Here is a 26,425-nt window from a genome sequence, read left to right on the forward strand (position 1 = left end):
TTCCTGCCGCTGCACAGAAAAGTGTTTGACATTGTTTGTCGTACTGTTGTCGTATTGCGTTTCAGCCTAGGAAGCTAGACCATAACCACAAACACCACCTATGCCAGAAACTACATGTAGTGTTTGGAAAATATCATTCAACCGCAGCTCTTGACTAAGTGATGGCAATCAACCGTTAACAATCTGAGATAAACGCATCCATTCATCTCAATAATTATGTAATTGCAACATGGTGGATCCCAAGTGGTTAATGCCGTGAAGGGATGCCTCCAGCTGTCCATCCAAACTGGCTTTTAGTAGGTTTCTTTAGTGTAGGCAGATGGTTGGCGGTGAAGGTAAACGGTGCAAACAAGTCCCTTTGCTCACCTGTAAGTCAGAGGCAAGAACACAAACACGGCTCAACCTCCACCAACACCACAATGGTGCTGGATCAAGTCTTCCGTGCAGCAGTTGAATAGTGATATTTACAAAGATCTGCAGCACACCAATGCTGCTTATAAAATGCACACTCTTTATTGGGCATCCAGGAAAAAACAGACAAAGACTAATGTGTCTCAGACAGCCATGTGTCCTTAATAATAGCCTACGATTAAGGACACATGGCTTTTATTAAGAACACATGCTTGTATGAAACAAATTAGCCTTTGTCTTTTCCTGTATGTCCACTAAAGAGAGTGTTAATTTTATCATCGCCATTAGTGTGCTGTGGACTTGTATCTGTCACCTGTACATCAGCTTAGCATTCCTATCTTATCATATTATTTTATGGTAAGAAAAATCAATTACGCAGTTTGGATTATAAATAAGAAGATACGTTTAAAGCCTTCTTTGTAGAAAGTTTTGAAAAGAACAGTTTTTTTATGTTAAAAGTATTCAAATATGACCTCCTTGACAGTGTTTGTGCTTCTGATGGAAATTTGACATCCACGGGTTACACATATTTCTCAGCTGTAATCTCTAAAGACACATTTATATTAGCTGATGAAAGGATAAGGCAACAGGCAACATCCAAGTTCAGCATCAGCAACTAATGTCTCAAAAGGTGCTGACAGGTCAGTGCAGCTCTAGTTTATGGAGTCTACTGCCGTGACGTATATGATTAGAAGGTTATGCCAGAAATGCGAAGGTAGCCACACATTAATAAATGATCCATTCAAAAAATGCTTTGTACAGCTGTTGAAAATAATTTGGTCTCTTCTGTTAGGGAATATGAGTGCCATGCAGAAGTTAATTGAACATTTCTAGAAATATCAAAATGACGAAAGCATCATTTGGTTAAAAAAATACTTTTACTTTAACAACTTATACTTTTAAATTATTTATAAAGAAGCAGCGATTTGGTTACAGATTCACATTCTGGTTCTCACAATGTTTCTTGTTCATCACCATGTTTTCAGCTCTGTATATAGATGGTCTCTATTTAATAACTGAATGCAAATCGCTGTCCCTTTTCCAAGCACTTTGCATTACATTTATTACCATCTAACTGACCACCTCTAATAGCGTATTTCTAAATAATAATAATATATTTATATAGCACCATCATCCTCCAGGGTGCTGTCTACAGTAGGAAACAAACTAGGCAAATAAAAATACAAACACTGTTACATTACTATTATTTATATAGTGCCAAAATCTTCCGCAACACTGTACAAAGCATATTGTCTTGCCACTCAGCTGTCCCTCAGAGGAGCTCACAGTCTAATCCCTACCATAGTCATATGTCTATATGGCTATATTGTGTAGTGTATGTATGTATTGTAGTCTAGGGCCAATTTTAGGGGAAAGTCAATTAACTTACCTGTATGTTTTTGGGATGTGGGAGGAAATCGGAGTGCCCGGAGGGAACCGACGCAGACACAGAGAGAACATACAAACTCCGTTTATGCTAGTAGATAGCATAAATGTCACAGTAACTATTACATTTTGAGTAGTGTCAAATGTTTACAGCAAGTTACAAGAAAAATGAAGATCCTGTTCTTACCAGCTTACAATTAAAAGGGAATAGAGAGGAAACAAGAGGTAGTGCAATACATAAGGTGTGTATCTGGAGGTCGTGAGTTTTAAGATCGTATTTTGCAAGAAGCAGGGCTTGGTCAAAGGCTCCATGGGAATGGCCTAGGTTAGATTTCATGAATGTCTAAAAAAGGTGCGTTTTAAAGTGTAATTGAAGTGACATGTGCCATGGGCCCTTATAAACTAAACAATGCGAAGATTGCCGCTCAGCAATTTTACCGGTGTGAACACGGGGGTAGCGCCGCGTGTTAACCTACTAGCACCACCAGAGTTTTATGCATGTTGCTATGTTCCACACGTTACCTCAGCGACGTGTGCCCGATCCTAGGAATGCTTGCGGCACCAGTAGTCTACCGGGCGATGCTTCTCTGGCGTTTGTACCAATAAAATTGCCCTGCGCTACCTGCCCATTCATGCAGTCTAATCTGTAGGGATCAGGTTCTGATCCCCATCAGATGACATTAATATAGCGAGTGTACAGGCCTTAAAGGTGGCCATACATGGTATCATATGATTGTTCAACAAAGGTATTGCTATGACAGAATGATCAGTTCTAAAGAAAAGTATTGCAATACAATGTCAATGCAGCGGTTACACACTTTCCAACCCCATTGTTAACTGATAATTTTCAGTTCAGCCTCCACAAATTCTGATTTCTGTAAAACCAAGCAATGTGAGTTATGCTGGGAATACACCATGGCTCATATGCACTTTTTCTCTTAGGAGATACACTTTCATTTTCTTTTTAAAATTACTTTTCTGCAGTTTGCAATTGAAAAAGTATCAAAAGTAGGCGAAAAAGTACTATCAAAATTATTTGAACTATTTTTTTTTTGCTTGCTGGTGGCTTGAAAAGCATTATATTGACAATGTGTGAAAATATCAACTAGGAGAAAATTCAGGAGAAAAAGTGAATTGCATATGGGCTCATGAGTTTTCTTGACAGATAGATGGCTCGATAGATCATTTCCAACAGGTCCGATCTGATTTCAATTGTTTTTCTGATTGATTTTCTCATAGAAATGAATGGAAATCAATCAGAAAAACAATCTGAAAATCGATCGGATAAACATTCGGAAAATCGATCGGAAAGTAAATTTGCCAAAAAAACTCATTGGCCTCAATTCACTAAGCTTTATCGAACACTTTATCAAAAGTTTGATAATTTACCTCACGAGTAAAATCTAATTTTGAATTCACTAAGGTATTATAGATTTATCTAATGTTTTATTGATACAACGTTCAATAAAGCTATAACACCTTAGTGAATTCAAAATTAGATTTTACTCATGAGGTAAATTATCAAAGGTTCGATAAAGTGTTTGATAAAGCTCTTTGAATTGAGGCCTATGTGTATTCCCAGCATTAGTTGAAATTTAGACTGATTACTATCTTTGACTATGTAAATAAAACCCTTTGCTGGGGGTAAAAAAAGCAAGAACCATGGATCGTTTCTATTTAAACAAAAAGGTAAATCAGAACAGGGGAGGCTTCTGAAAATCAAACAAAGTGAATGCAAGCAGGCATATTATGAATAATTTATAGGTAGCTGCAGATTGAAATGCAAAGGTAATTTTTAAAAATCCTTGCTTACAAAGTGGCATAAGCATCAGCGTTCTCTGTAAAAGGCTACATCTGTGCCCCGTGAGTCTCATTTTATGGTACAGTATTCATTAACTTCCAGCTAGTATTTCTCTCCTTGTGCCAGGTTTGTGGCAGCGTATGGCAATGGAAGATTAACAGTTTTGACTTTTGGGGAAATTTAGCAGTATCTTATAAATTGCACATGGTGATAAAATGATGCCATCTGACCGGTGTATATTTGCTCATAGAATCTGTGTATCGGAATGTCCTGCGGGCCACTATTCTGCTGATAAAAAGAGATGTAAGAAGTGTTTCCCGAACTGTGAGACGTGCGTAGGAAGTCGCAGTGACCAGTGCTTCTCATGCAAACCAAGCTACTACTTAAATGAAGAGTCCAACAGCTGTATCACAAACTGCCCAGATGGCTTCTACTTGAATGAGAGTAAGCTTGCTCCTTTCAGTTTGTCACTTCCTGTGGATATGTGAAATGATGCTGTCACTTTGAATTTACAGCTTTTCATTCATCACTGTTTGGAAAGCAGCATGACACTTGTTACAGTTAGCCACACATTTTTGCAAATCATCGCGCTCTGTCAGTTTTATCACCATTCATATCATTATTTTATTGGTATTAAAGATGAAACTTGAAGATTCATAAACATCCTTCTGCTTGAAATGCATTTAAGATTATTCATCTTCTTTCCTAATTTTGTGCTACTACAAATCCACTTTTTTATTTCCAAGGTGCTTTTTAAAGTGTACCTGTAGGGAAAAAAGTGCCCCATTTAGATAATTACCTAATTAGACGGAAGCCCCAAGATAACCCAGAGGCTTCCCCATCCCCCCATCGCCTCCACCAATCCAGCACTGGGACCCGCTGAATCTCTTCAACTAGTGCTTGTCAAGAGGTGCACGTGGCTGCACTCCCATCTGTGAGCAAGTGTGGCTGCACTCCCATCTGTGAGCAAGTGTGGCTGCACGCCCATCTTTGAGCAAGTGTGGCTGCACGCCCATCTGTGAGTAAGCGTGGCTGCACTCCCATCTGTGAGCAAGTGTGGCTGCACTCCCATCTGTGAGCAAGTGTGGCTGCACTCCCATCTGTGAGCAAGTGTGGCTGCACTCCCATCTGTGAGCAAGTGTGGCTGCACTCACATCTGTGAGCAAGTGTGGCTGCACGCCCATCTGTGAGCAAATGTGGCTGCACTCCCATCTGTGAGCAAGTGTGGTTGCACTCCCATCTGTGAGCAAGTGTGGCTGCACTCCCATCTGTGAGAAAGTGTGGCTGCACGCCCATCTGTGAGTAAGCGTGGCTGCACTCCCATCTGTGAGCAAGTGTGGCTGCACTCCCATCTGTGAGAAAGTGTGGCTGCACGCCCATCTGTGAGTAAGCGTGGCTGCACTCCCATCTGTGAGCAAGTGTGGCTGCACGCCCATCTGTGAGTAAGCGTGGCTGCACTCCCATCTGTGAGCAAGTGTGGCTGCACTCCCATCTGTGAGCAAGTGTGGCTGCACTCCCATCTGTGAGCAAGTGTGGCTGCACTCCCATCTGTGAGCAAGTGTGGCTGCACTCCCATCTGTGAGCAAGTGTGGCTGCACTCCCATCTGTGAGTAAGCGTGGCTGCACTCCCATCTGTGAGCAAGTGTGGCTGCACTCCCATCTGTGAGCAAGTGTGGCTGCACTCCCATCTGTGAGCAAGTGTGGCTGCACTCCCATCTGTGAGCAAGTGTGGCTGCACTCCCATCTGTGAGCAAGTGTGGCTGCACTCCCATCTGTGAGCAAGTGTGGCTGCACTCCCATCTGTGAGCAAGTGTGGCTGTACTCCCATCTGTGAGCAAGTGTGGCTGCACTCCCATCTGTGAGCAAGTGTGGCTGCACGCCCATCTGTGAGCAAATGTGGCTGCACTCCCATCTGTGAGCAAGTGTGGCTGCACTCCCATCTGTGAGCAAGTGTGGCTGCACTCCCATCTGTGAGAAAGTGTGGCTGGCTGGCTGCACGCCCATCTGTGAGTAAGCGTGGCTGCACTCCCATCTGTGAGCAAGTGTGGCTGCACTCCCATCTGTGAGCAAGTGTGGCTGCACTCCCATCTGTGAGCAAGTGTGGCTGCACTCCCATCTGTGAGCAAGTGTGGCTGCACGCCCATCTGTGAGTAAGCAAGGCTGCACTACCATCTGTGAGCAAGTGTGGCTGCACTCCCATCTGTGAGCAAGTGTGGCTGCACTCCCATCTTTGAGCAAGTGTGGCTGCACGCCCATCTGTGAGAAAGTGTGGCTGCACTCCCATCTGTGAGCAGGTGTGGCTGCACTCCCATCTGTGGGCAAGTGTGGCTGCACTCCCATCTGTGAGCAAGTGTGGCTGCACTCCCATCTGTGAGCAAGTGTGGCTGCACTCCCATCTGTGAGCATGTGTGGCTGCACTGTCCAGGCACAGTAGCAATGAGCCGCTGAGGCTCAGCTTTTTCCACACCTGTTCACAGACAGAAGTTCAGCCGCAAACTTCCAGAGAGTCCCAGTGATAGCTTGGTGTTCTCGGGGAGGACATAGGAAGCCTCTACCAAGGTAAGTATGTGACTTTCTCTCCTTTTAAAGTCATAGGTGTGCTTTAAATAATTATCACATTCATTGAGAATGTAGATATCATTCTGATGAAGTAATTGTAATTTCCCTAACTCCCTTCAATTCATCTGTTTTGAGAAAGCTTGATGGTAGTTCCAACACTGTCAAAGGACTCTCACTTTTTTTTTCCTCCACTAGAAATCATCTTGACCCAAGAAATGTACTGACATGGTAAAGCCAAACACAAAGCATACATGGTTAGACTGTTTTAAACATGCTCCAAAATAGTGGGTCACTTGTCAATCAAAACAAAATCCACTCTTCAGGACCAGGCATTAGTAATTAAAAGAAAAAGCATGTACCATTCTCCAGACTATAAGATGCCCCGTTCTATAAGATGTACCTAGGTTTAGAGGGCAGAAATCAGAAAAAGAAATACTAAACCTGGAGCATCTATATTGCAGGGGTATCTTATAGACCCCCCCCCCCCCCCCCCAATCTGTCTCAAACTACTTTAAGCTACACTATACACTAACACCAGTCACGCAGTACACTACACGTACACTGAATTATACTACACTAACTCCTGATGCCCAACCAGCTAAGCTACACTGCACTGCACTACACTGTAATGCTCTACACTACACTAACGCTACACTTCTCTAACACTTCAGCACAGTACACTCTGATCTCACCTGATCCTACCACTGTGCTTCCCCCCCCCCCCCCCCTTTGCTCCGGTCCTGCTGATAGTTGGGATCCTCTTCTCTTCTTTTTTTCTCCTCCTGCAGCTTTGTATATAGCTGTACACTGTGGCCACCTGCCATACAGCCCTGGGTCATCCATTCCGTGTGGCCTCTGTACTGGTCCTGTTACTGTGACATTAGCGGCATATATGCGGCGCACGTCATGTGTGACCCCATCGCATGTGCACAGCTGGTGTTACAGTAACAGCACCAATATGGAAGTACAGAGGCCACATGGAATAAAGGAGCTGGGGCTGTATAGAGGCAGGCGACTGCAGTGTACAGCTATAGTCACAGCTGGAGGAGGAGAAGAGACTATTAGCAGGATCAGAGCGAGAGGGTGCAGAAAATCAGCAGGACCGGAGCGAGAAGGGGCAGAAGTGCGGTAGCAGATTCAGGTAAGAGCTTCCCTGCACTCTCTGCACAACATTTCACCACATCTTTGGAATTTAAGACGCACCCACTTTTTCACCCTAGTTTTGGGTCTTATATTTCATAAAATACGGTATATGTGTTTGAATAATCCCTAACCTGTGTTCCTATCATTGATCTGTACCAAAAATCTCATCTAAACCCAGCATACTGTTAACAGTTACCTAAAGCCTAACACTAACACACCACACACACACGCACGCACGCACACACACACTACAGCCTTCCCTGACCCTCTTAATGTGCTTGGGGCAGAGTCTCAATATTTTTTTGGGTGCCCTCTGTGCCCTGTTAAATAGTGGTGAGAATATTTGCTTTGAAAGAGAGTAGTATGTTGTTTAGATTTTATGGGAAAATGATAAGACTTCTGTTCAGTGCAAAAATCCATTACTTTAATAGCACTTTGAAATGACAGTAGCAGCTGTTTCTTAATGAAGTTCAGCTTGAATATCCATGGAACCAAAGAAATATAAATATATCACAGGCAGAAGAGAAACTTAAAAAATAACAATTGTTCTCTAAATGTTACCATTCCAAAAAGAATTATAGTATTATTTGAAAATTCATAAATACATTTTAAGAAGGCAACATTTTATTTAGCATTGCTTATTAGTAAGGAAGCTTTTTTTAGGTTTCTTTTGGTCACTCACTCACCAAATCCCAGTAAACTAACTAGATACTCTGTAACACTTAATTGCCCAAATCCCAGCACGTAAAGCTATATTAATCCATGTCATGCACTGATGAGGACCAACACGTCCGAAACAGCTGTATGCATGTTGGATTAGTATAGCTCTTTAAAATTAATTGGCAATAGGCACACTACACACCATTTATTCCAAATGTATGTCTTGTTTTAAGGTACATAAAGAAATTATTTGAATATTCAGTAGAGATACATTATGCAATATCTTTCTTGCTCACATCTGGATGATTGCAAATACCTTATTCATTTAAGAGAGCAAAATTATATTTAGCATTGTCTTTGCTTAGAAAAAGATAAATGTAATACTGTGGTTACAAAAATGCAAATCAACCAGGTAAGGATAATATATGTAGAAGAAAGCAACTTGAAACATGCATAATGTTCCCTAATGTAATTTCACACCTTTGACTATTCAATGAGGCAAGCTGCCATTTTGACATAAGAATTAACTTAGGCGTGTTTTTTTTCATCAACGATCATACTTGGTTGGTTGTCAAAGATATATGTTGCAAGAATTGCCCCCAGAAGATGTTCAGATTTCTTTATATTTGCAGCTAATTTAAATAATAACTTATATTACTTAAAAAAAGTTTAAGGTACATAAATACACTTCTATATCCTGGAAGAAGTGTATTTATTAAAAGCACTGTGGCTGTTTTTAACCCCATAATAATTTACCTTTTACTAATCTGGCCATCTGAAGTGCTGAAATGTGACCAGATTATGGTTAAATCTGCAGGTTAGATATGCAGCACTGCTTAGTTTCTCTCCTCACCCCCTCCTTTCTAAGGGGTCATGCTGTCAGCTCTGGTGTATATGGAGAAAAGACAGTTGCTCTGTGTGTTCCTTACAGTCTATAGCAAACTTAAGAAGAGCAAAGGACTGAACACAGAAAGCAAACAGCATCGCTTATCAGAAGGTAGGCGGCAAAGCACTAAATTTGGCTGCGATTTACGTACCAGCTGCAGCCAGTAATTTCGACACAGAAGGTGTCTGAGAACAATAGTGGAGCTGGAGTTACGCTACTTTGTAGCATAACTCATAGTGGTGGTGGCAGTGTTTGGTTAAGGTAGGGTAGTTAGTGTTAGGCATTGATGGTGGATGGTTGTGTTAGGCACAGGTAGGGTGGAGGTTGGTGTTAGGCATAGATGCAGGGAAGGTAATTGTGAGAATAGTATAACATAGGACGATATGCGGGAGGAGGTGGACTGGGGAAATCTGCAATAGTATTTGGATCTGCTACAATGTCACTTTAAAAGAAACCTGAGGTGTGAGACCTATAGAAGCTGCGATATTTATTTCATGTTAAACAATACCAGTTGCCTGGCAGTTCTATTGATCTTAGGGTCAGTAGGTTCTATATCACACTTTTGAAACAAGCATGCAGCCTATCTTGTCAGTTTTGTCATAGACATCGGATCTGCATGCTTGTTCTGGGTTTACGGCCTAAAGTATTACAGGCAGAGGTTTAGCAGGACAGCCAGGCAATGTGCATTATTTAAAAGGAAATAAACATGTCAGCCTCCATATACCCCAGTTTCCCTTTAAATAAAAATTGAAGTGAAGTGCTTTTAACTTACATCTATTTTCTGTCAGATGCAGAGACATTACAAAGTCCTTTGCACCTGATTGGATGCATGAAGTGAATAGAGATAGAGCTAACTGCTGTTCACTGCTCATCTCTTTAAGGGCTGGTTCACACTGTAAAAGCTTTTTCTAAGTGCTTGTGATTTTAAAAGCACTTGCTAATAATGTAATGCTATGAGTTTGTTCTCACTTGAGCAATGTGATTTTATTCTAATTACACATAGTGTTGTATTACCAAGAGCTTTGTAAAACACCTGCGATAAAAAGCTCTTGCAGTGTGAACCAAGCCTTAGTGAACAATCTATTTCAACCTGTATAAAAAACTGATACTAAACACTATCGTAAACAAGAAATTGGACACTTTTCAGATGTTAACATTTTTTTTCAGACAAGAACCTTTGTAAGAAATGCCATGAAAGCTGCAAGACTTGCACGTCAGTTGACAACTGTACAGAATGCAAGCACGGCCTGAGGTATGAAATGAAAGAATTAGCGTGGCTTGCCACACAGCTACACATCAAAGGCGTATTAAAAGGGAATGGTATTGGAGGTCCTGGGTGGGCTCGGTTCTCTTTTTTGTTGAGCAATTTTGGAGTGAATGAAAGAGCTCAGTCATGCAGGCGGTGAGAAATTTCTATAGTAACATAAATGCTTAAAGAGGCTCTGGGTAGTGATAAAATACTAATGTGATGTGCCACTGAGCGCACGTTCGCCTACCTCAGATGACTCGTAAGATCTTTTTGGCTCAGGCTGCTAAATTACATGTCATAGATTCTGTCAGTAAAACAGAAACATCTCATAAATATAAGATTTTTCCTTGTTTTATTCCCCTTTACACACTGAGGTTAGCACAGTTTGAGGGCAGAGGGAGCACATATTTTCTCCACAGTGCAGTTTTTTTCCTTTCTTGGTTACTTTCATAAATGTAGCAAATAAGATTCAGTGGGGACATTGGTGCAAGAGCCTTGTTGTGGTTACAAGAGCAACAGATTCAGACTGCTTCTTTCTTGTCATAAGAACCTTAAGCATTGTGTTCCTGTAACATATTGCAAAAGCTTCGCAATCACACCCAAAGGACTGTCTGCATTTGATTATATTTTACCACAAAAATACATTTACTTTCTTAAGATTCTCAGATAATGACACAACTATAGACTTGTTTTTATTACAAGCTGAACAAGAACAGCATAGTTCTAATGGGGTTGGAATGTGTAGCTCAGTCAGGTGACCTACAAAAATAAAAGCTCAAAACAAGTACTAAAGTACTACTCAGCGGAACCGTTAAAAAGGGCTTGACACGAGAGGCGTCATGTTGCAAAGGGCATCCTCTAAGATATCGGGTACAGGGGCTAACGCTAATTTAGCCATTTTTGAGAACATTACGCTTGCTGATATCCAGTTTTAACTTCAGGCCCATTTTAAGACCTGGAAAGGAAGGGCTAAAATAAACTAAACAAAAACAAAAAAAAAAAACATTTTCAGAGATTTTTGCAAACACCATTCATTTCTTTACTGAGATGTTTACCTTAGCCAATCCACTGCAGACTTGTGCACATTCCCTAATACAAACTGGCCTTATTCTATAGAAAATATGTACAAAAAAACTATGCTATTTGTACATCACCTTTAAGGAAAAGTAGCAAGTCATAGTCCTATCAGCAGATAAAGCATGCGTACAACTTTTTGTTCCTGACTTGTCAAATGTCATCTTGATCTATTTTCTGTAGTTTGCAGGGATCCAAATGTGCTGTCATGTGTGAAGATGGAAAGTATTATAATGTCATGAAGAAGGAATGTGAGCCTTGCCACAGATCATGTGCTACATGTTCAGGTAATGTCTATTTTAAAGATAATTCCCAGAAAAGGGTCAGTACCTAAGTCTCCATCCTCTAAAATCTATTTTTATTTAAAGGTGGTGCCCCTCATAAATCTGTTGTTTTACTTAGACCCAAAACTATGATCTCCATATCAGATTTATTTATTGATATCAAATGATCCAGGCACACTTGATCCACAAAATTAAATATGTCTGTAATCAGTTTAGATGATGTGTGTGTGTGTGCGTGCGTGCGTGCGTGCGTGCGTGCGTGCGTGCGTTTAGATGCTGTACAAAAATACTGAGCAAAAATTAGAGTTCCTATTTTTAAACAGGGACAATGGGACTTGCAGCCATACTAACCTTTTCTGCAATGTCCAGAACCCTGCCATTCCAGCATAGTGAGAATTCTAATTGGCAATCTCGGAGTAAGTGCGTGTCCCCTGCAGGATTGGCATGTACGGCAACCCTACATATTAAAGGGTATGGTCAGGAATTAATTTCCTTAGGGTAACCAACCCCACAAAAAACAACCCCCATGCTAAACAGCTGAAAATTTTAGTGTTTTCATCAAACAGGTTTAGATCGTGATATTTTTGAAGTCCGTAGTGTCATTGCCGCATGCAGTGCTTTATGGGGCCTGTGCATGGCATGTGAATGAATTGCACTCTTTTTATAACTCAGAGTTGGGTGGAGTGGCTGTTACACCTACAAGCCTACTCCTATTGTGGAAGGTGGTGTGGCTACAGGGTTAGAGGCAGATAGATAACACAATTGCCTCATTTCTGTTGTTTACTTTGGGAAAGAGGTGTAGCCCGTGCAGGGGTGTAGCAATAGCCATAGCAGCCATATCAACTGCTATGGAGCCCTTGAGAAGAGGGGGCCCAGGTGGTACTTAATTTGTTCACTATTAACTTTGCTTTGTTGCTCCACCCCCTGAGCTTGTCTCAGTGCTCTTGAACTATACACAGTGTCCATTGCATGAGAATGTAAATTGACCAATCAACTCATATTCATAGGATGGGGCAGGTAGCATTGCTCAAGAGTGCCTATACATAATGGATCCATGAATAATTTGCTATGGGGCCCTATAATGACTAGCTATGCCAGTGAGCCCGTGAATGAGGTCTGCGTCGATACAGCTGAAAACTAGGATGGCGGAGGGATCTGGAGCACAAAATGTGCAAATGAAGTAGACTTTTACCTCATAATTAAGAACCCTCAAAGGTGAGTATGCGGCTTAAATGTTGATAGGTGCCATTATGTAAAAGATTTAAAGTTGAATCTGCATGTTCAGGATCTGATGAAGAGAATCATTCCTAAAAGGTAGTCCTTCAAAAAAACAACTGTTAAAGCAAATAAAAAGAATATCACATACAGTACTCAATCACTTTTTATGCTGGAAGTGCACATACAGAGGAGCTTCACTCATCTAATTATGGAATTAAGCTGAGGACATTATTCTTATTGAGCACGGCAGTAACTTCCTGTGCACCTCATCATGGGTAGTTTAGGCTAGACTTTTGGGTGCTAAAGTAAGCGCCTGAATTATTCATAGAAATACATACTGGGTTTTTTCCATCACCTCAATTGAGCTGAGGAACTCACTTAAATTAGGTGTGAAAGTAAAAGAAAAATCAATTTAAAAGTAGCTAATTTTTCCTTAAATATAATTTCTCACTGTTTTAATAAGTGTCTTGTGTCTTTGTGTCTTCTTTGGAGCCTGTGTGTTAATTTAACCTTGCATTGTAATATGCTTAATACTGTATCATTTTATCAATAATTAATAATGCTTAACTTTAATCAACACCCTATGGTGAACTTTAGCAACTCCCCCAATGGCTAACACTATCCCCTCCCTTTCCCCTTAGGACCTTACCTTAACTGACACCAATGCCTATCATTACTTACATCAATGCTTATCTGTAACCACACTCAATTCCTTACTCCATGACTTACTAGAGGGGGTAATCCTAATATTCCCTAAAATAAAGTGAAGTCCTTTAAATATTTATGTAAAGCAGGAATCCCATGCCACAACTTAGTAAAATACTCATGGCAGAGTCATCTGGAGCCAGGATGAACTGAACTGAGATTATATAGACTGCTGTGTAATCTCAAGGCAGAGATTCGGGGTAACTTGGGAGCTGTATCTTGGCACCTGTGTCTCTTCAATGCTGCTGCCCTTGTTACTTTGTATTTATTGCTTTATCTGTTTCTTATAGGAGCTGGAGCAGATAACTGTATAAATTGTGCAAAAGAAATGTTATTTGAAGATGGACGTTGTGTTGTATCATGCAGTTCTGGATATTATTTGGCACCATCTAGATCCACTATATTTAAAATCTGTAAACGGTAGGTAATAATGAGTTGCAACACACGTCAGTTACTTTTTGCAGTCTGTTTTTTTTTTAAGTGTGGGAAGTTTGGAAAAATTGCATTAGTTAAAGATATAAAAGTGTAAAGTGTCACAGTCAGCTGTTCCAGTTTCTCTGAAATGTCAGTACAACCTTGAAATCCCTTAATGACAAACGAAGATTTCACAAAAAAAGTCTTCACTGTAGATCACCACCTCAAACTCTACTTCCAGTCACTGTTTAATTAAATCTGCATTGAGGTGAATGGGCTAACATGGAAGGATCGATGCAGTGGAGGTTACATCTCTCACTGGAAGATACTAGGAGCCGAATGGCATTAGATTTAAACATCAAGGAACCTACCATCTGTCATGCTGCCTTTTGGAGGAATTTAGTAAAAACGTTTGTCTCCCCAGACTTTTCTTATTTTTCCAGCACTCCATTTTGAAGTCTGATATTTATGCAGCAAAATAGTATTTAAATTTCATATTAATATTCAGTTGCTAAAACTTTTCAGCCAGGTCAACCATACACTGGGATGAAGGGAAATCTACTATGTAACGTCATAGCTGGGCAATGATATATGGAAGAGAATGCAGTTTTCTAGTGCAAAGAAGTCCAGGCCCTCAGTGAGAGTGTCACATTCTTTTCACATCATGGAGCCACTGTAATGGAGGCATAGCCATTGTATTATCATGTTACCACAAAACATGGCATAATTACAAGCTTTTCTTTATTTACCTTGTATATCTGCATTGCACATCCTAGTCTACTATTGTTTACATGGTTAACTGTGTAACGGATGAAAGATTTAGGAGGGATTCTTATTAATGTGTAATGAATGGAGGAAATACTTTAGTGCTGTAACTAATAAACAGTCAATTTATGGTACGCACTCACATGTTTTCCTGTATTCAGTATCCAGTTGAGTAATTTAATTAGATGTGGTTGGGATTCCTTTCTTTTCAACTGACCACACAAGTTTCTCTATATGTTATCAGTTTAGTCACATTTTAAAATATAAATATAGGAAGTATAATGGCTGAAATGTCCACTAGAGTACTATTCGATCAGCTTAAGATTTGATCAAATGAATGCTGAAAGGTTTGAAAGGAAATTAGTGCCATCAAAAGCAACGGGGAAAGCTCTGACCAAAAGAACAGTCAAAAACAATCAGGCATCAATTTGTAGATAAATATGCAGATTAAAGCAGAATACATTTTTATCTCCTATTTAGACAATACCAGATATTATCATTAATACCGGTCTTGTTCACATGAACAAGTTTAGTACTGAGATTTGGATGTTACTGTGGCTTACAGTATGTTCAGACTGTGTTTAGTGTATAGTCTTACCACCCTTTCTATAATGCTTTTTTTAGAAAAACAAGGCTAAAGGGACTTGTGGCAAAGTAACTCTGCTGGTAAAGACTGGCTTAAAGTTACTGTATGCGCATGGGAAAGGGGCATTGACATGCTCTGTGAAGCTACATCTCTGCCTGACCATCAGATTCTATGATCCTAGTTATAGGGTTTGCTGCATTTCTTATGTGGGGTAATGACAACTGCATTTATTATTAGATGGTCATAATAGCTACATTTGATACTTTGTGGTTATTGTTGCAGCATTTGCCATTTTGGGGGCTCATGATTACTAAATCATATGCTAGTATATATGAACCCCCCAAAAAATACAATTACCAGAAAATATATATATTTCGCTGACCACTTAATTGGGTATGTCTTGCTAGTACTGAGTTGGACCTTTTTGCCATCAGAACTGCCTGAAATCGTAATGACATTCCTCAGAGATATTGGTCCATATTGACATGATAGTACCATGCAGTTTCTGAAAATATATAAATATATATCAGCAGCACATTCACGATGCAAATCTCCTGTTCCACAACATCATGGGGGAAACACTACTTTATTATGTGTGTGGTTTTTTTTAGGGGGAAACACTGCTGTATGTGTGTGTGAGTGAGTGAGTGAGTGATTGAGTGAGTGAGTGTGTGTGTGTGTGTGTGTGTGTGTGTGTGTGTGTGTGTGTGTGTGTGTGTGTGTGGTGGGGGGGGGGGTTATGAGGGGGAAGGCACAATGTCTAATTGCCTTTAGGGTCCCTTTGCCTTACTGTGTTTTGGGAGGAAACTCAGGACCACCACCCACATCCTCTCACGGCCTTGCTCATTTTTTGCTGTGGCAGCACCCCTGGAGCTGTCAGACTGTGAGGAGATTGATAAATCTCACCCATTGAATTTAGAAGGTAAGTGGAAAAACAGGTGGAATGTTACTAGCCTTTGGTTTTCTAGAAAATGTACTCTTATATAGACACAGGCAGCCTATGAAAGTAAATGAAATCTAATTATATCCACTTTCTGTTTAAAAAGCATAATTGATAAGCTGGAGAAGTGCAGCTCTCATTATTCAGGGCCCTTATACACTGTGTCTGGTGTGTTGGTCTGTAGGAGGCGGGGTTATTTTTTATGCATTGAATGGGGAGGGTGCCAATTAAAGTAAATGTCTTCTAATAAAAACCTTTAAGTTTCTCATTCACATCAGATTAAAAGACTGAGAGGCTGCCACAGTCAATTACATCAGAAAGATGCAGAGAATCCTGTTTCAAATTACACTTATTAATGCTCATTACATATCTTCTCAAGACTTCAGCGTTGATGGGAGGATGGATACATCATTTCCCAGCGTAAAATAACACCAGCTGTGCTCCACAGAGTACAGAAGTGTTATGTTATACCTCTGGGCACAGCATATCCTGTTGTCTTTCAAGATGGAGATTAATGGAGATGGGATAAGTGTAATTATCATAGAATCATTCTTGACAAGTATAAAAAGCCAGCATTCTAAGCTATTCTTGAAATTGTGTAATTTGTAAATGGCCAGAATGCCTCTTTTAATGTATATTATTATAGAATGTCATTGTCTGCTCTCACTCTTTATGTGGCATTATAGATTACTGTATATTGAAATAATGCATCATTTTAGTGTCTGGAAGCATGGCTCTTTGGACTTAATTACTGTACAATAGCTGTCCACTTGAAAATATTACCCTGCTTTCATCTCCAATGTATGGTTAATAATATGTAGGACTAAACGTTCTTCATATGTCTAAACAACACACATATAACTTACTTTATGGTGTTTGATGACAAACTTATAACACCCACAGTATACCGTAGGTAATGGACAAAATATGTCTTCCTTGCAGTTTCATTGATTATCTGGCTTTGCTGACCTAAGATCACTTATTGCACAACATAGGAGAAAAGTAATTTGTAGTGCATTTTAATCTTGGGCAAATGGATTTCTTAAAAGTATGTCTACAAATGTATTTTACAATTTAACAATTTCTTCAATAGTGGTCAGGTCCTGGAACTGCCTTTGCAAATGTGTAATTTTATATTAATTGTCATCCAGGTTAATTGTTTGTGTTATTTGTGTGCTAAGAAAGTTTGCTTGACTTAGTTAAAGTGAACCTTAACAGAAAAAGAGTTTTACCTACCTGGGGCTTCAATCAGCCCCCCGCAGTTGTCTTGTGCCCGCGGCGTGCTGAACTGATCCTCCTTTACCCTGCCACAGCTTAGTTTAGTTTCTGTCCACTGTAAGAACCTCTTACTGTGCCTGCGCAGGACATGCACATCGATGTGAACGCGTATGAGGATGCGCGCGGGCCAGTGAACCGCCGACTGATCAGTCAGCAGAAACTAAACTAAGCCGCGGAGGGGGAACAGAAAATCGGGTCAGCATGCCGTGGGCACAGATTGGCAGGGGAGGAAGGGTGGTCGAAGCCCCAGGTAAGTAAAACTCCTGTTCTTATTTTTAGTTAAGGTTTACTCTAAATCACTTTTCTCGATTCTGTTATTTTTACTGGTAGTGTTGTATTTTTATTGGTGTAATAGCTGTATTGCAGTTAGTTCTATGTTCAGTATGGAGTAGTTCAGATTTCCACCTAGGACCAATAGGACATGTGGAATGTCTTCGTGTTGCAGACTTACCTGTCTAAGAGGCGTCAGTTTTATAGTATTTAACACTTATAAGCGTTTTTCAGATATGACAGTTTATGTGTTTGTAATGTCTCTTAGGTGTGATGGCACCTGCTTATCGTGTTCCGGCCAAGGAGAGAGGAATTGTACAAGCTGTCCTGTGGGGTATTTACTAGAAGGAAGCACCTGTATCATGGGAACTATCTGTAAAGATGGTGAGTCACTGGAATCCAATACTATCGAACATGCTGAAATACTGCAGAAACCTTCATATCATCCTAGGGAGGGAAAGTGACAGTCATTTGAAGAGAAATAGATTTTATTTAATACCAAAATATCGAGCTGTGCTGCTAAGTGGATTGATACATGGCTGCAAGTGTGTCAGATGGTAGGATGAGTGAAAGACCACTTAGACATGGATTGAAGTCTGCGGTATGTTGTCTGTATTTTGTTTATCTGTAAAACCCAAACCATTATAACCACATTGCCCTTCAAATATATTGAAGTATCCTGTAACAATTTATTTTTACTACCACCCATGACAAGCATTAAGAAGAATGTCAATGTTAATAGAGGTTGTGGGTCCATGTTGCCCAGGCACAAAATTATGAATTGCAAACACAATGTTTTAATCGCAAGCAGCCCATTTTTATGTTGAACCAAAAAAAAAATGCAGAAGTTGTATTGTGGTGCAAGACAGGTAGCACTGCAAACATGATGATTGATATCCTCTCCTCAATGTACCCAGCAATTTCACACTGATTGAACCAACAAAAAGCTCCTTACACCGTGCTAATATAGATTCATCCAAGCACATCTATTGCATAAGGCATAACGTAGCCCATTTATCAGCAGAAACAGGCGGCAGATATTAATGCCAAAAGAGATTCATACAACTAAGATTCTCGGGGCTGTTTTTAGGTTAATGACATGGATGGCAACAAAAACACTGAACTTTGTCTTGTTTTATATTCAGGAAAGAGATGAATATCACAAGCACCAGTTTTGCATTCCCTGTAAATGATATATATGATTAACAGCATCGTAGGGGGGGGGGGGTAAGCTCTCCCGAGCGCTCTGCCTAGCCTCATCTGTCACTGCACAGCACATAATGAGAGAGATGTGTAAAGCAGTAAATGATACCTGCTGATGTACTGTCACCAATTAGAGCACTGCAGTCTTTTGATCTAAAAAGCAATGGAAGTAAATGTAATGTTTGTGTGTAATTATTTCCTCTCCTACCATGTTTACTTATGCTGTAGACTGTCTTAACCTGGTGCTTTAAGAAAAATGCATTTAATAATAACTAAGTAATCAAGCTGAATTTTGTTTGCTATACTACAATATGAGCATGTTGATATGGATATTCCACTCTAAACACCTATAGAGTATCTATGTGTTTGTTGTTCAGTAATTGTTCTTGTGTTCTTGGTGATAAAGTCATGAAGAACCTACATGGATAGGCAGCCAATAGGAGGGCGTCCTATGTCAGTTTGGCAGCCTGAATCAACTTTATTGCATTGGTTATTCATTTTCTGAGAGTCTCAGAGGACTCCTTTGATCCATCCAAAGTGATACCACACACTTCAGCTACAATAAACAGGTCTCTGTAAAATCACATGATCATGTATCTAGTGATGGTCGTGTCTAGGATAACTCATGGAGAAGCATGTGATCAGTTTAATCAGGTAATAGATATGTGAGTTTCTGGTTTGCTAGTCATGATCATGTGCTAAAACAGGATGTGATCGCAGCATGTAAAACTTGTCCTATGTTGTATGTTGTGTAACATTGTGCTACCTCTCTGTCTGACACCTCTTGTTAACATTGTATGTATACTGTACCTATTGATTGTCTAGCGCTGCCTAATATGTTGGCGCTTTACAAATGCAATAAATAATAATAATATGGGAACTCCAGAGCTGGGGCTTCTTGCAGCCTGGAGTCATCCTGTGCCTGCGCCGTCTTCCTTACAAATCCCTCCATCGAACAGAGGAGACCCTCTCAAAGCTGACTGGTCATGGCTAGTCAGAGGCTACTGCGCATGCACGGCCCAGAGCTGCGAGTACCCTGATCACGCTCCAGCAGTGGGAGCGCGGTGAGGAGGTGAGTGGCCAGCCAGCTTTGTGGGGATCGCGGCTGCTGGCCAGAGGGTTTTTGAAGGACTGCACAGGAAGAATCCAGGGGGCCGCAAGAAGAAGCTAAACTGTTTTTTTTTTTTACTTTAGATTTCCTTTAAGGTGGCCAAACATTTATAGATTGCCACCAGATTCGGCCATCAGAATGATTCCTGTCAGATGCCTGACAGATAAAATTTGACAGGAATCTATCTGATGGGCACCACACACTAGAAACAGATTTATTTATCGAACTGCAAGGTTGCACTGTTCAAACCAGTGCAACGCTATGGGCCCTTGATCTGCCACTGCTCTCAACTCGCTGCCGATGGACCTAGATTTTCTGTCTGATCCAGTCAATCTATTTGATCAATTTTTGGCCAAAAATGTTGCGTTGATTGCTGCATCAATTTATAGACGATTAAATCCAAGTGATGGAATCGGGCGAATATAGACAGGGAAGTCGATGAGTGTATGGCCACCTTTACAGATCTTTCCTCTCTTGAATTTGGCCACACACGTTTTCATTAAAATTATTTCATTTATAATTCACATTCTTACCTACTGACTTTTATCTAATGTTTATGATTGCTTCACTGTAGCCTTTTAAAGGTAACCTGAGATGAAGAATGTAAAAGAATTGATACTCACCTGAGGCTTACCAGGGCCGATAGCAAGCGAACGGAGCCACCCAGGAGGATGGCAAGAGAGGCAACGGTGGTCATGGGGCTGTAGGAAGCCCCAGGTAATTATCAGTTCTTTTACATCCTTCGTCTCAGGTTCTCTTTAAATGAAGAAAGACAAAAAGAAAGCACAACCGAGAGCCCCAAGTAGTGTATTATTGTTGATATAAGGTAATCTTCCATTTGTACAGCAGATATGGATATACTCACAAGTCTGGGTTGCCAACCTCAGGCAACCACTCCAATCGCATATGGGGATATTAAGCCTGTCCCCACTCAGGCTAAGAAGTCGCTCTCCGTAGAAGAAAAATAAGGGTGTCATACCCATCCACCAGGTGGATAATGATATTTGTAGTAGTTACAGAGGCACCAGCAGAATAAAAATTAGCAGTCTATTAAAACCAAATAACAAATTGGGGGACCGGGTGGATCCGTCTCCCCAATATATATGACACAACCCCCATATATGGTTTCCAGAAAAATATATATTTAATCAGTACTCCACATAAAATTATGCAACGGGTTTCACGGGTCCCAAGCCCGCTTCCTCAGGCAAATAGAAGTGCAGGAGTAACTCCGAGGTTGTGCAGATAGGTGCAGCTCCTCCAACCAAAAATGAATTAAACTAATAATAGAGGGAGTGTAAAAACCATTGCACATATCTCTCAGCGTCCATAGGAAATTGGCAAAAGCAGTGCCATCCTGCCAGTAGATAGCTTTTGTGTTCTGAAAGTTGCCCGGTAGAACAGCTTGTACTCATTCACAACTTACCTACGAAGGATGTGTGCATAAATCTCTAGTATCAGCCGCTGAATCCGTAATGTCTATGGCTACCACAATCCCATAGATTACTACCAGGTAGCTGTGACATGGAAAGATGTCTTGTATTCTCTTGCTTTCCTGTATTCTATGCTTTATACATTTGTTGGGCTGATGATTGAATAGTGAAGGAGAGTGCCAGAAATGGAAATACACATTAGTACAATAGAATATGTTCCTACACAGCCTTACTATTGAATGCTCAGAACGTGTGTTCAAATTAAAAAAGATAAGCTGTGCATGTTCCATTTTCTTTTCCTGTAAAACAACATTATAAACAGAGTACAGATGGCAAAATGTATCCATATTAAAGATGATATCAGAACGGCATTCCTGCTGACACAAGGCTTTGTCCTAGGCTCTTGGCAAAGCCGCTGATCAAGGTTATGTGTATCTGTTTTGCATGCAGAATGCTGTATTCATGTGTTTGGAGATTAATGTCTATGCTTGACTCACATCAGTATATTTTTATCCCCTTCATATTAATATGTCTTGATTGTTTGAAGGAATCATTATACATCTATGGTTCGCATTCAATTTCCTTTCCTTTTTATCCCAATGACAGAATTTCCTTGAAATGTTTTCAGTGTATTGACAGCCAACAGAGAAAGACATCTCACAGCATAAGCCTCTTCACACCAGCCTTATTTATAGAGTGTAAAAGTCACATTTGTCTTTCTTTGTAGTGTTAGATGTAATTGTCAAAGCTGTTTGAGCAAAAACCTGAATTCTTTCAGCTCAAGAGGTTTAACCCTTTGAAGGCATGCCTATTTAATAACAGCATCTTCCCTATGTTAGAACTGTGACCTTGATGGCTTTGTAATAGGCAAGGCTAGAGACAATGCACACACAAATAAATGGTGCTTCATTTGTTCTTTACTGTAATTGTGCAATTGTTTCTTTACAAAAAAGCTTTAAAAGTATGCCTATGTAAGTATACAGAATCATTTGTTTTACTCTGTAAAGAGATATTAAAAGATACTGGAAACCGAGTATTAACAAAAAGCTTCAGCACAAAGCCTATTCTGTACCATGTCTGCAGTACCCTTTCTCCATCAGCCTAATAAATTTGCAATACATAACAGGATATTAAAATCACTTGTTTGTTATCACACAGACAATTAAAAAGCTCTACTCTGGCTAATCCTTCCATACCATGAGAAATCCAATACAGGCTTCTGTGTTTCTGGGAAAGGAATGTTAAAGTACCCCTGAACTGAGAGAGGATTTGATTAATATTGGTGCCTTTGAGTAAATAGTGCTGTAACATCTGTCACGGTACCATTCTCTTAGTCCAGTGCCCCCAGGGGTGCCTGTTCAGGTCAGCCGAAATCTTCGACTGACTAGAACGTCAAATATGGACAGGGAGGATATGGCAGTTATCCTCCCTGATCACGCCTCCTTGTGCCGTTTTGCTTTAAAGACCTGAAGAAAAAAAAGCACCACCGCACAACTTGCCTACTCCTGGATCCATACACTGCCTCTGCACCTTGTCAGCTCTCCGGTTCCTCTGCTGCATCCTCTCATATCTGCCTTCATCTTCATCGCTGACCCGGAAGTAACTTGCTGACCCAGAAGTACTTTCGAGTTACTTCCGGGTCAGCGTCATAGTGTTGAAGTTGCCAGCAGATACGGGAGACACATCGGCAGAACGGGAGAGCTGACAAGGCACAAAAGGCAGTGATTGAATCCAACAGTAGGTGAGTTGTGCGGTGGTGCTTTTTTTTTTTTACAGGTTTAAAACTGGGAGTACAGGAGAACTTTATCTCCATTTTGCTGCTGCAGTGGTAGATTTGACCTCCCTCTGCAGGTAGATAACTCTATGTCCCATTGTGCTATTTTCGCCAGAGCTTCTGCAAAAGCCAGTCAGAGCAGTTCCATGAACTAAATTTTCTTATTGGCTGTCAGAGTCATGTGATAAGTGTAGCATGTGAAAAGGCTGTATGAGCCAGCCTCGTCACACCGCCTCTATCCAAGCCTGCTTGATTTGGGAGCATAAAGGGATGGTTTTAAAGTAAAAACACACATATATGCATTCTAAAAAAATACATACAGTACCTACAATTCAAATATACTTTGATAAATAAAATAATAAGATTTTTCTCCAGAAAACCATCTTTAAATGGTGGCTACCAAAATCCATTCATCTATGGAAATGTATATACAGTATTCGTGCCTGTTTAGGGTTACAGAGTATCCAGCAAGCTCTTGGTGAACCAGAACTCCCAGGAGTGTGTAAGGGGCTAAAAGAGACCGAACAGTCCTCTTACTAAGGTGATATGAAAAGCCAGTTTTAAGAATGCAAACTTTTGTTTTCATGGATACCTAGGAACGGTGATATGCCAGAAATAAAGAGAAAGAGGAGAGACTGATACCTAAGCAAACAATTTATAAAAAAAAAAAAAAAAAGAATAGAAAAACAGCGTTTTTTCTTTGCCACATAGTTTCCAAAAATGAAGCATTACTTAAAACATCCATATTGAAGGTACTGGTAATCCCTCTCGGTGCCTTCAAAAGCCGTGCAATTTTTTCATTAGTATTTGAAGGTCCTTTTTTGACCAATTTTGATGTGCGTTTTTGTGTGTTTTTTTATGCGTTTGCGTTTTTCTGATTGGCAAGTGTTGTCTTGATACTAGTTTTTAAATCAATACAAAACGCAAACGCATTTCTTTGCGTTTTTCATGCGTTCCTATACTTTACATTGAAACGCAAAGTGCATCGCAATCGCACAGAAATGCGTTTGTGTTTTTTTTAAAGCTCAGAATGCAGCAGTGGAAAAGGCCACCCAAGATTCTTATTTTAAACAGGCTGCACTTAAGAATCAGCAAACGCATGCGTTTTGTGTTTTTGGCAAAAATGCAGCTAGTGGAAAAGGGCCCTTACAGTTTGAAAGTTAGTAGCAGCTAAATGCAATTTTTTTTTCAGGTGACTAAGGCATGATATTTGCCAGGCATGAAGGGGTTACGGAAGGGAAAAGCAATTGGAAAAGGGGAGAGCCTAAGGACTGACTGTGTGATCAGTAAATAGATGATGTTAGTGTACTGTGAATGTTGGCAGACAAGCGGCTGCAGATGAACAATACAAACAAGGCTTTGTGCAGCACCTGCTTGTAAAGACTATGGCTCTGCTTTTTACTAATATTGCCTTAAAAGAACAAAATCAATTGCACAGTATATTTGTACAACTGACTAATGAGGACCCCAACTCAAAAGTTCCTGCATGGAAAGAGTTTTCATTATTGCCCCCTTATTATCCTTTAACTATCAAATTGCTCTTTTACCAGTGTGATAGGCTATTTTTGTGAAAACAATGTTACACAATGCAGGTTACTGAAAAAAAGTTATTTAATTTTGTAGATAGGTGATGTCTATTTGGTAAACAACAACTAATGCATTGCTGCATCATGAACACTTAATGTATCAGTTCAATATGCATGTACCACAGGCACATCACTTCATATATAATGCTGGGCATACACTGCACGTTTTATATTATCAATCGAGCCACTGATGGCTCGATTGATAATATTCAACCTGTCCGATACCCCGCCGAATCTATACTGCGCTCGATACCGGCGGGGAGAACAATAGGAAGAAACGAGTGGCTAATTAGCAGCACCCGCGGGGACGAGCGGGACGCGCCGGCATCAAGCCGCTGGCTAAAAACCGGCGCACTATCTGCCTGATAGTATGCCGTGTATGCCCAGCATTAGTCATTTTATTTTTCTTAAGCCAGATTTCCAGTGTCTTTTTATGACTCTGAATGTTTGGGGTTGCAATGTTTCTGCACCTGGAATAGTCTACACTGATCAGCCACAGGTGAAGCATATAACATTGGCTGAGCATCATGTTTCAGTGTCACCTGTCAAGGGCAGGGATAAGGTGATGTGTTGGAAGCAGAACATGGGCAAGCATAAGACTCTACTTTGGCATGGGACGAACTGGGATGGCTACGTTTAGAACATCTCCAAAATGCCAGGACTTGTGGGGAGTTTCTGGTATATAGTATATCGTACCTAACAAAAGTGGTGCCAGAAAGGACAACCATTGATCTAGTGAAAGGGTTATGGCCTTTTAGGGCTAATTGATGCATGTGAGAAGTTAGATCCAATCCCACAGAAAAGTGTGCAAATTGAAAAGTGCAAATTGCTGATAAACTTAAATGCCCTGTAAATACACAAGGGGCTCGATTCACAAAAGGGTGCTAACTCAGCTACCCTAAAAGCTTTGGGCGTGCTAACTAGGGTGCTAAGCACTTAGCACGCCCAAAGCTTTTATCGAACGCGTGCAAAGTTTAGCGGTGCGTGGTGCGTGTGAAACGTCGTACCGGATGCGACTAAACCGTCGCACTGGGAGCCCCTAAAACGTTGCACCGGGTGCACCCGAAACGTCGCATCATGGGACATTTCGAGCGCACCCGGTGCGGTGCTTTTGTCGCACCCGGAGCAACATTTTGTGCGCAATGCGCAGTGCTAAACTTTGCACGTGCTAACTTAGCGTGCAAAACTTTGCGCATCCTAAAAGGCTTTAGGCGTGCTAAGTAAGTTAGCACCCTTTTGTGAATCAAGCCCCAGGTCTGTGTATGCCTAGTAGAATGTTATGCATGGAGGGTAAATCCGTGCATCAGTGGCTTTGTTCTACTGGGCATTCTCTGACCGTACTTGTGCATGCCTAGTACAAATGCACTTGTACCCGGCATAAGCTTCTGTCAAATATGCTTCGAAGGGACCCATTACTGTATTATGCTACAAATAGGCTTCTTTGTGATATATGAAAGACGAAAACTAAAAAAGTTTTATATAAAACAGTATTCCCTAAAATCAGAGAAGTAGAATTTTCTACTAATGTCTTACTGTCAGAAACTGCAGAGGTCTTGCGAGGCCCCCTGTCTCAGCTGGTCAAAGCTGTAATGGCAGCTTCAAGTGAACCTATAAAACAAGAACGTTTTATTGGTTGGCTGATCAATGTTAACACACAACGGCTTTTCATAAAATATCCACATAGCCTGA

General features: G+C 40.6%; 1 protein-coding gene across 4 annotated transcripts in view; it reads left to right on the forward strand.

Annotated features, from left to right (window-relative positions):
* Positions 1-26,425, forward strand: part of PCSK5 (proprotein convertase subtilisin/kexin type 5) — a 639,880-nt gene that overhangs the window by 443,479 nt on the left and 169,976 nt on the right. For all 4 annotated transcript variants that reach the window (XM_068236619.1, XM_068236638.1, XM_068236648.1 and 1 more), the window contains exons 16-20: positions 3,849-4,042; positions 10,014-10,098; positions 11,353-11,456; positions 13,667-13,796; positions 17,898-18,013. In XM_068236619.1, the coding sequence (XP_068092720.1) occupies positions 3,849-4,042; positions 10,014-10,098; positions 11,353-11,456; positions 13,667-13,796; positions 17,898-18,013 (629 nt within the window). The remainder of the gene's footprint in view (positions 1-3,848; positions 4,043-10,013; positions 10,099-11,352; positions 11,457-13,666; positions 13,797-17,897; positions 18,014-26,425) is intronic.

The sequence above is a fragment of the Hyperolius riggenbachi genome, chromosome 1, assembly GCF_040937935.1.
Source record: "Hyperolius riggenbachi isolate aHypRig1 chromosome 1, aHypRig1.pri, whole genome shotgun sequence".
Lineage (NCBI taxonomy): Eukaryota > Metazoa > Chordata > Amphibia > Anura > Hyperoliidae > Hyperolius > Hyperolius riggenbachi.